Source organism: Sinocyclocheilus rhinocerous, unplaced genomic scaffold (assembly GCF_001515625.1).
Source record: "Sinocyclocheilus rhinocerous isolate Xijiao unplaced genomic scaffold, SAMN03320098_v1.1 scaffold552, whole genome shotgun sequence".
In the NCBI taxonomy this organism is placed as follows: Eukaryota; Metazoa; Chordata; class Actinopteri; order Cypriniformes; family Cyprinidae; genus Sinocyclocheilus; species Sinocyclocheilus rhinocerous.
Window position 1 is genome coordinate 646,693 of NW_015625574.1, and position 10,346 is coordinate 657,038.

At 42.4% G+C, this 10,346-nt stretch overlaps 1 protein-coding gene across 1 annotated transcript in view; it reads left to right on the forward strand.

Annotated features, from left to right (window-relative positions):
- The window catches only part of LOC107751240 (collagen alpha-1(XXI) chain-like), a 48,383-nt gene that overhangs the window by 30,232 nt on the left and 7,805 nt on the right, over positions 1-10,346 (forward strand). Inside the window, exon 18 of the mRNA XM_016566914.1 lies at positions 6,056-6,256. Coding sequence (XP_016422400.1) covers positions 6,056-6,256 — 201 coding nt within the window. The remainder of the gene's footprint in view (positions 1-6,055; positions 6,257-10,346) is intronic.

Consider the following 10,346-nt stretch of genomic DNA (forward strand, 5'->3'; position numbering starts at 1 on the left):
ATCATGTGACACTGAAGACTGGAGTAATGATGCTGAAAATTCAGCTTTGATCACATTTTACCAATACATTTAAATAGAAAATACCGTAGTTGTAAGTATAGTCCGAAAATAGTTAAATTGTAATAATATTTCACAATATTACTGTTTTTACTGTATTTGTGAATAAATGTATGGTGAGCAGAAGAGACTTCTTTAAAAAACTTACTATTCAAAAACCTTTGACAGGTAGTGTACATAAATATTGATATTGAATTTATAAATTTTGTTTGTAAAATGTTGAATCAATGGATAGTCCTAATGTATATATTACACAGCATAATTCAGTACACCCCCTCTGAATATAAAGTTAAATTTAATAAACCAACACACACACATACACACACACACCAATATCTGTAAAATAAGTACGTTTTGCTTAAATGAAGGGTTAAGTAGTAGTAATATTCTATTATGCAGTGTGTCCTTCATTACTTTTAAGTATACTGCTCTGACCCTTCATGGCATTGAGTATACAAGTTCATGACAAACGGTCACATCTACCCTGTTAAACACCTCGAGGACAATCTCCTTGAGTGTTCTGAGTGTTGTTCAACTTGTCTCTACAAAATTGTGTATAGTGTTACTGTCAGGTGAGATACTTGGAAAATATATTTAGTCATTGTCATATTGGGAGGAAGTGCCTAACAATGCAGGGAATGAGGAGAGGGTGGCATCTTCTCTCAAGTCAATCCAAAATGATTGACTTGGTGTAATGAAACCAGACTTCCCAGTAGTCTATATTTTGCAGATATGAGCTCTGGAAATGGCTTAATGTGTTTACTGTGTGTATGTGGATAAACAACCATGCATTTCACTTCTGCAGGTTGTGTCTTAGTGTAAGATGAAACGGTCACTTTTCTCAGGGTACTCTAGGACACTTGTTTGGCATACTGGATGATCACATGGTTTTCAGGGCTGACAGAACTGCAGCGGCAACAGGTTAAAGCAAGGAAGGTGGTGCATGCATGTATGTGAATAAGTCATGCTGTTCTGACTCTTACCTTTGTTGACACCCACTGCTCTATGGATTTGGATTACCTGTTTATTAAGTGCAGGCCCTTTTACCAACCACTTGAGTTTACATGCATCATTGCTGCTGTGATATATGTACCACCAGACGCAAATGATAAAATAGCCATAAAAGTACTCCGTCCTGCTATCAGTAGGCTGCAGGCATTACATCAAGACTGGGCTTTTATTGTTGCTGGGGACCTCAATTATTGCAAACTATATACTTCCTAGATTCCATCAGAAAGTTTCATGCTCAACAAGAGGACATACAATTTTGGAACCACATCTGTACTAATGTTGCTGATGCCTATAGGGTCACCCCCCTTCCCACCTGGGACAGTCTTTCTCTCTTTGTTCCTACTTCCCCAGCATAGACTGGTAGTCAATGTCAATGAGAAGCAGACTGGAGAGTGTTTGCTGCACATGCCATCACACTCAATCAAATCAAATCTCGTTATTGTTACACATCATGTACACAGGTGTACCGGCAGTGAAATTCTTAAGTTCAAGTCTCTGTAACAAGGCAGTATAAACAACACAACGTATATACAATTGACAATATACATAAAGGTATAAAGGTTTGCAACAGATGCAGTTTTCAGGTCTGGAGATCAGGAAGCTCAGCCAAACCCAGGAGAGCATCATCAAGGCTAAATATGCATACAAACAGGGAATTGAGGAGCACTTCATCTCCGCTGACCCCCAATGTATGTGGAAAGGCATTTGGACTATTGCAGATTTTGAGACGCCCAGTTCTTTACCCCCATTCAGCTCTGCCTCCCTTGCCGAAAAGCTTCACCACTTTAATGCTTGCTTCAACCAGGGTAACAAGGAGATAACATCTAAAGCGGATCCTCTACCTGGTGCACTACACCTCTCACTCTCCTCCACTGAGGTTTATAATACCTTAAGCACAGTGGATTTAAGGAAAGCAGGTGGCTCGGATGGAATAACTGGGTGTGTGCTCAGAGTTCGTGCAAGTCAGCTGGCTGAGGTCTTCATGGATATTTTCAATCTGTCCCTGGCACAGGAACTTGTCCTTGTTGCCTTGAATGACTTCCACACAGTTGCACTCACCCCTATCATTGCTAAGTGCTTTGAGAGACTGGTATTACCACATCTGAAAGCCATTCTTCCTACTGCCCTGGACCAGTTTTCCTACTGCACAAATAGGTCAACAGAGGACACTATCTCCATGGCACTCAAGTCTGCTCTGACCCACCTGGACAGTCCCAACTCTTATGTCACATTGGCTACTTTTACATGCCCAATTTTTGGTTAAATCAGACTGAATTCATTCCGATTGATGAATCTGAATGTAGTGTTTTCATGAACGCTAAATAAAGTGATCGGGTTGATGTGCGCGTTTATATGTCACAAGCTTCAAATCGGAATTGATTTTTTTTTACATGTGCACACTGCACAAATATAGAGTTTCTCACTGTTTGCACATAATAACCACTCTCCTACACGGTTTCTTTATTTGTTTTTAACAGCAGAATTAATATTTATCCATTTATGAATAAATATACATATAAACCGCTGTGCCATGCTGCTCATATTTTTCACGCAGTAAAAATGCCCCTCCCCGCGCCCAAAACGGTTGCCTGTGGATGAGTATCCAAAACAAGGACTGGTGGGAGGTCTGCTCCACTTCACAGTTGCCGAGTGAAAGGAGAGTTTTATAATGACAGGACATACATTTATACAACACTTTATTCAAAAGGAAGAACCGCTCATTCCGCGCGTCATACATCATTAAGTTATTTCTGCGTCATTGCACATGTTTCCTTTCAGTTTCGGGGTTCAATTCGATCGAGTGTTTACATGCACTCTCAATCGTATTAGAAAAGGAATAAACCAACCCCTTTCAATCCGATCGAAATTTCATTCTGATCGAGCTCAATCGTATTGATCAAGGTGTTTACATGAAGGCTTTTCAGTCCAATTGAGCCGTCAATCCGATTACAAACGGATTATTTGGTTGCATGTAAACGTAGCCAATGTTGTTCAGCATTCAGTACTGTGATCCTCTCAATTCTGGTCTCCAAGTTTAGCACATCACTGTGCAACTGGGCGTTAGACTTTTTGACTTACAGACCCCCTGTTAATCTGGATAACCTCAACATGCACACTGGTTTGCTGCAAGGCTGTGTGATAAGCTCTCTTTTTTTACACTCTCTTCACTCATAACTGTGTCTCTGTTCATGGTTCTAAGGGTGGGGACACACCAAACTGACGCCAAAGTGCTAGCGCTGAGGAAAGCCAACTGTGGTTTCACATTGCTTCGCCTGCATCAGGGCAAAAAAAAAATTGCACTTGAACACACTGGACAGACTACAGCTGACAGACAACTAGCGTGTACACCAGGGGTTCTCAACTCTGACCCTTCAGGTTTCAGCAGAGTTTAGCTCCAACCTTGATCAAACTCAAGTGGGCCTCAAGGGCCAGGGTTGAGAACCCCTGGTGTATGCTCTGCGCTTGTGTGAGAGAACATAACTCTTCCATACCAGGAGGTGACTAGAGCCAATGGTGCGGAGCACACTAAAAAAACGAAAGCCAACTGACACTCAGAAACCACCCCACATTGCCTGGCAGCTGACCGTCGGCTTGTTGTGACACCACAGTTGTTGGCTTAATCAGAGATGATGAGATGGCTTACAGGGATGAAGTCCAGCACCTGACTCTGTGGTGTGCTGACAACAGCATGGTCCTCAACATCCAGAAGACCAAGGAGTTCATTGTGGACAAACTAAGAGCCATGTGCAATGTCTGTTTAGATCAGCCATAGAGTCATAGTGGAGTGTGTTTTAAGCTTCCTGTTTCTGGGTGTTCATATCTACAATGATCTCATCTGGTCCATGAACTCCTCATTAATCTTTAAAAAAAACACAGCAGCATCTTTATTTCCTGAAAGGCCTTAAGAAAGCAAATTTTTATCCCAGGATACTGTTTGATTTTGACTGCAGTATCATCAAGAGTATACTTATGAACTGCATCTCAATGTTGTATGGCAATTGTTTAGTATCGGACCATATAAGGCACTCTAGCGAATGGTGAAAACTGCCCAGTAGATCACCAGTACTCAATTGCCAAAAGTGAAGAACATACAAGAATTGTTTCTTGAGAAGGGAGAATGGTATTATCAAAGGTGCATCCCATCCCAACCACGATCTGTTCATTCTCCTTCCATCTTGCAAGTACAGTCATGGCCAAAAGTTTTGGCAGTAACATAAATTTTGTGTTTTGCAAAGTTTGCTGTGGTGTTCATTCACATTGTTTCTAGATTATTGTTGTGGTGTTCATTCACATTGTTTCTAGATTATTGTGTAGAGTGATCAGATGCTTTTTAAATAATTGCTAAAAGCTTCATTGGCCAAAAAAATTAACTTGTCACAAAAAAAAAAAAAAAAAATCACTGTTTTTTGATCCTGACACAAAATGACCAGCTAACATTAATTGACTAATCATATCAGCAGCACATGTAAAAGTGTGAATGAGTACTAGTCAGGTGAAATCACTATCATACTAATTAGATTGTAAGAGCAGACTGATTGCTAAAAGGAGGGAAGAAGCGCTTCCAATCATTGTGTATTTGTTAGCAATGGTTACCTCCAAAGAAACATGTGTAGCCATCATCGCTTTGCATCAAAATGGCCTCACATGCAAGGAAATTGCTACAAAGACTATTGCACCTGAAAGAACCATTTACCGGATCATCAAGAACTTCAAGGAGAGAGGTTCGACTGCAGTGAAGTCTTCAGGACGTCCCAGAGTGTCCAGCAAGCACCAGGACCCTCTCCTCCTGAGGAGTCAGTTACAGAATCGTGTGACCAGCAGTGCAGAGCTTGCTCAGGAATGGCAGCAGGTTGGTGTGAGAGCATCTGCACGCACAGTGAGGCCAAGACTTTTGGACAACGGCCTGGTGTCAAGAAGGGCAGCAAAGAAGCCTCTTCTCTCCAAGAAAAACGTCAAGGACAGACTGAAATTCTGCAGGAAGTACAAGGATTGGACAGCAGAAGACTGGTGCAAAGTTATTTTCTCTGATGAAGCTCCCTTCCGACTGTTTGGGACATCTGGAAAATCGATTGTTTGGAGAAGAAAAGGTAAATACTACTATGAGTCCTGTGTTGTGCCAACAGTGAAGCACCCTGAGACCATCCATGTGTGGGGTTGCTTTTCAACAAAGGGAGTGGGCTCTCTCATAATTCTGCCCAAAAACACTGCCATGAATAAAGAATGGTATCAAAACGTCCTGCAAGAGCCACTTCTTCCAACGATCCATGAGCAATTTGGTGATGATCCGTGCAATTTCCAGCATGATGGAGCACCATGTCACAAAGCAAGAGTGATAAAGAAGTGGCTCGAAGATCATTACATTGAAATTTTGGATCCGTGGCCAGGCAACTCCCCGGATCTCAATCCCACAGAGAACCTGTGGTCAGTCCTCAAAAGACGAGTGGACAAGCAGAAGCCCACAAATTGTGATCAACTCCGAGAACTAATAAGGCAAAAAATGGATCGCCATCAGTCAGGATTTGGCCCAGAAGCTAATATCCAGCATGCCAAAGCGAATTGCAGAGGTGGTATCAAAACGTCCAGCAAGAGTGAAGATCATTGCATTGAAATTTTGGATCCGTGGCCAGGCAACTCCCACAACACAAGAACACAACACTCCCACAAAAAGCACAAACAGTGATTGATTGTAGTAAAACTGAAAGCAATTCAGTCTTTCAGAAGTAGATTTAATAATAAATAACAAATACAGTATATTTGAATGACCTTTAAAATCTGGTTTATTTCTGTTCTCAATAGCTGGTAAGTTTATAGCTAAATTTAGGACCCAAATTGGCTGGTGAGTGGAAAAAAAGTTTATTTCAACAACAGGATGTACATATTCAGTAGAAATAAAGGCTTCTGGGCCAGAGGCATGCCTATATCTTATTATGTTTATTATGTTTGTATGTTGTATCTTATTATATTAATATTATTATTTTTGTTACAGCTGAGATTCCTGCTCTACTATTGAGTAGCCAATACAGTCATCACAGAAGCTGTGAACACTGCTACACACGGGTGGGACCCCCAGGGCCTCCAGGGCCACCAGGTCCTCATGGCTCTCGAGGATTCCCAGGTTTATCTGGTTCTAATGGGCTGCAAGGTCAACGGGGTTTACCTGGGCGGCCTGGTGTCCCTGGCATGAAAGGTACAGGCATGCTAAACACATCATACCTTGTCTATAGGGCTGTATATTGTCCCAGATAGTTCACAGAAATTGATTGGTATATGAATTGGTCTATCAGTATTATTGTTACACCATTAGTATGGCTACAACTGTATATACCAAAGCATGTGAGCGGAGGTGACTCGCTCAGTCTGCTTAAGGCCGCTCACTCAACCCAGAATGTTCTTTGTGATACGCTCATTTGAGAATATGTGCAATGAGCAATAGGTCTAAGGTTATGGAGTTCAAATATTGTTATAATGAAGTTGTGAACCTTATACATAGTTTAAATGCACAGTAAACATCGAAGTTAAAGGGGTCATATGATGTTGCTAAAAATAACATTATTTTGTGTATTTGGTGAAATGAAATGTGTTTATGCGGTTTAAGCTTAAAAAAACACATTATTTTCCACATACTGTAAATTATTGTTTCTCCTCTATGCCCCGCCTTTCTGAAACGCGTCGATTTTTACAAAGCTCATCGGCCTGAAAAGTGATTCAGAACAGCCGGCATTGTAGTCTACTCTCAGAGGATCAGGAAACAGTCCTCCATAAAATGCGCTGGACACATCGGAATATTTGGGTTGAACTGTTCTGGAACAGTGTTGTAAATACAACTTAACCACTGATTTCTAGTCGTGTCCTCTTTTGGAAGGCCAAACAAAGTAGTTTCGCTTTCACAACGAAACACAGCATCACACACGGCGGGCTAGAGTGAGCAGAGGTCGGCGGCTAGAGTGAGCGGCGGCGTGCGGGCTTGTGGCAACCACATGTGACGATCCCGGGCTGGACTCCGCTTCGTCCACGGTGAAAGCCGAAGGAAAAGAAATTAAAAAGGTGTGTGAGAAACTGAGTTAGCAAATATTCATTTTGTGTGATATAATAACAGTGAAGTTCTTATTAGTTTTTTGCTTTTTAATAAAAATAAGTTTAAAAACCTTTGCAGTGCTATACTATAACAAACATCCTGGCTTTCACACTGATGAGAGTGCCATTTAGATGAACATGTAAATATGTGCTGCATGCTTTCCTCTCAATAACAAAATAAGCATGCAGCAAAATAGCAGTGGTGAGAAAACAGCAGTCAATAAATCATCTGATAATAGCGACGTGGATATTTTTCCACAAGCTCTGCAATTCAGCACTATCCAGTCAAATCATGTCACATTTATTTATAGCCTAGTGTTTTATAAAAAATATTGCTTTAAAGCCACAAATATCATTGTGTTTCCCAAAAACATAGTAAGCCTAAATAGATCGTAGATGCATTGCCACCAATGGTATCTATGATCAACTTACCTTATGATGCTTTTGAGAAACACAGCCCAGGTTAAACATGTAACCATGATTCCCTGAGAAAGGGAACAAGACACTGTGTCCTCTAGTGCACACTATGGGGAATGAACTTGACATTGGCTGGCAATAGTCACTACCAGTGTGACCATGAGTATAAAAGAGTGCCTGTAGAACACATCATCCACTTCTTCTCTGAAGAAGACATGCGCAGGAACACCTGAAGCAAGGCAATGGGACTCGTTCCCCTTCTTAGGGAACTAAAGTTACATGTGTAACCTGAGACACTCCCTTTAAAAATGGGAATTCACACTGCATCTGGATATTATGGGGAACAAAATACCCACTCTGCCATGCTGAATTGATGAGTGCCTAAATGGCTGACACTGAAGTCCCAATCCCTATAAGGTACGCACCAGCGACTGTCGTGACTTAACTCCCTGCGGCCAAAACCCGAGCATACCCTATCTGAGAAAATCCCGGCATGCACACTTTCTCTCTTCTCTGCAGGGCCAAGTCAAAAAGAAGCTCAGCCCATGGGCAGAACACCTTTAAGGGAGTACAGTCAATGACCGGAGCTCTGACAACGGAGGCCTCAACATGACAGCTCTTTAAAGTGAGAGGAGGCCTAACTATGTTCAACACTAAGGACAGCTTACAAGGAGGCTTACATCGGAGTTGCTAATCAATCAGAGTTCTGGGGAGTGTAGGCCTAAAAAGGACAACACTTTATAACGAGAGGTGGCCTAGCAACACTCTTTAAATTAAAGGCAGTTACCAAGGAGGCACACAAAGAGCCTAACTACTTGACACTACTGCCTAACTGAGGTCTAAGGACAGAGTACTCTCTAAAGCATGCAGAGGCCTACATTTGCCCCTACATTAAGAATAACTATCAAGGAGGCTCACAGAGAGCCTAACAACTTGACATTGCTGAACAGGTGGAGTTCCAAGGAGAGGAGGCCTCAGCAAAAAGACTCTGTAGCAAGAGGAAGCTTAACAACACTTCTCTGAAGAGGCAGCAGCCTAGGAGGCTCACAGAGAGCATAACAACTTGGCACTACTGTCTGGTCAGCTTCTAAGGATAGAAGCCTCTGCATATCGAGAGGAGGCCTAATTACACCCTACACATGGAACAACCTCCCAAGGTGGCTCACAGTGAGCCTAACAACTGTTATCCCATTGGAGCTCTGAGGAGTGGAGGCCTCAGAAAAAAGACTCTCTATAGTGAGACGATGCCTAACAACACTCCTCTGTAAAAGGCAGTAGCCAAGGAGGCTATCTGAGCTCAGAGGATGGAGGCCTAGCATAATAACTTTCAAGCAAGACACAGCCTAGCAACATCTTATGCCTGTCAAGGAGGCCTAATGACTTGGCACTAATAACCAGGTGGAGCTCAGGGGAGTGAAGGCCTTAGCAGGACGGCTTTTTATAGTGAAAGGAGGCCTAACAAATGCTCTCAACCCAGGAGTTTCTATGGAGGCTCACAGAACCGGCAACTCATTACCACTGCCTAATCGAGCTCTAAGAAGGGACACCTCAGTATGACATCTCTTTGAAGTGAGAGGAAGCCTAACTACGTTCAACACTCAGGACAGCTTCCAAGGAGGCTCACACAGAGCCTAAACACTCATAATTGCTATTCAGATGGAGTTCTGAGGAGTGGAGCAAAGACTCTCAAGCGAGAGGAGGCCTAGTGGGGTCCCTAGTAACCAGGGAGGCCCCAGAGAGCCTAACAACCTGGCACAACCCTAATTCAAGCTCCAAAGACAAAGACCTTAACATGATGACACTCTAAAGTGACCTAGTCAAATGTCCTAGTCAAGAATAGCTATCAAGGAGGCACACATAGTACCAAAAAACTTGATACTGCTGCCCAGGCAGAGCTATGAGGAGTGGAGACCTCAGCAAGACTCTCTATAGTGGGAAGAAGCCTGGCAATGATCCTCTGCAGAGGCAGCTAGCCAATAATGCTCACAGAGAGCTTAACAACTTGACACTACTGCCTGGCCGAGCTCTAAAGACAGAGGCCTCGGCATAATGACTCTTTAAAGCCAGAGGAGGCCTAACTATGTCCTATGCTCAGGATAGCTTCCCAAGGAGGCTCACAGAGAGCCTAACAACTTGGAACTGCTATCTAGGCAGACTCTAAAGAGTGGAGGCCTCAGCAGATAGACTCTCTATAAAGAGAGGAAGCCTAACAACACTCTTCTGCAGAGGCAGCTAACCAGGGAGGCAGGAAGTAGGTGCGGGAAGTAGGTGCTCAACTCTCATCCCTCAAGAGAGAGTTAACCTGTTAACCCACACCTGGATGCCGGCGCACTGAATGCTCTTTGCACGCGTCAATGTTTACGAATAGATTATGAATAGATTAAATGATTAATTAATGTTGACAAACTATATATCATTCTAAAGGTCTAAGCCTCAAGCATCGACGACAGATCGCTGTTTTTCAATGGAAAGCTTATAAAGAATGTATTTGCTAAATTTGTGTAAGCAGTACACATCAAAACATGCATAATCAAAATGCAGTACATATCAGATTCATCGTAGTAACGAGTCATAAGCGCATCCACAGCTGTAAATCCCAGTTTAGTTAGAAAGGTAAGGGTCCACTGAACAACATCCCATAGAGCACTTTTAGTCCAACGAAGCAATAACGTTGTAATATGGATGGTAATTCCTTTGTTTACGTCTCATTTCTTCGGGGACAGTTATTGTTTGTATCCGTTATGGAATAACTTGCGCTCAAAAAACTGCATCTTGGTAGTAAAAAG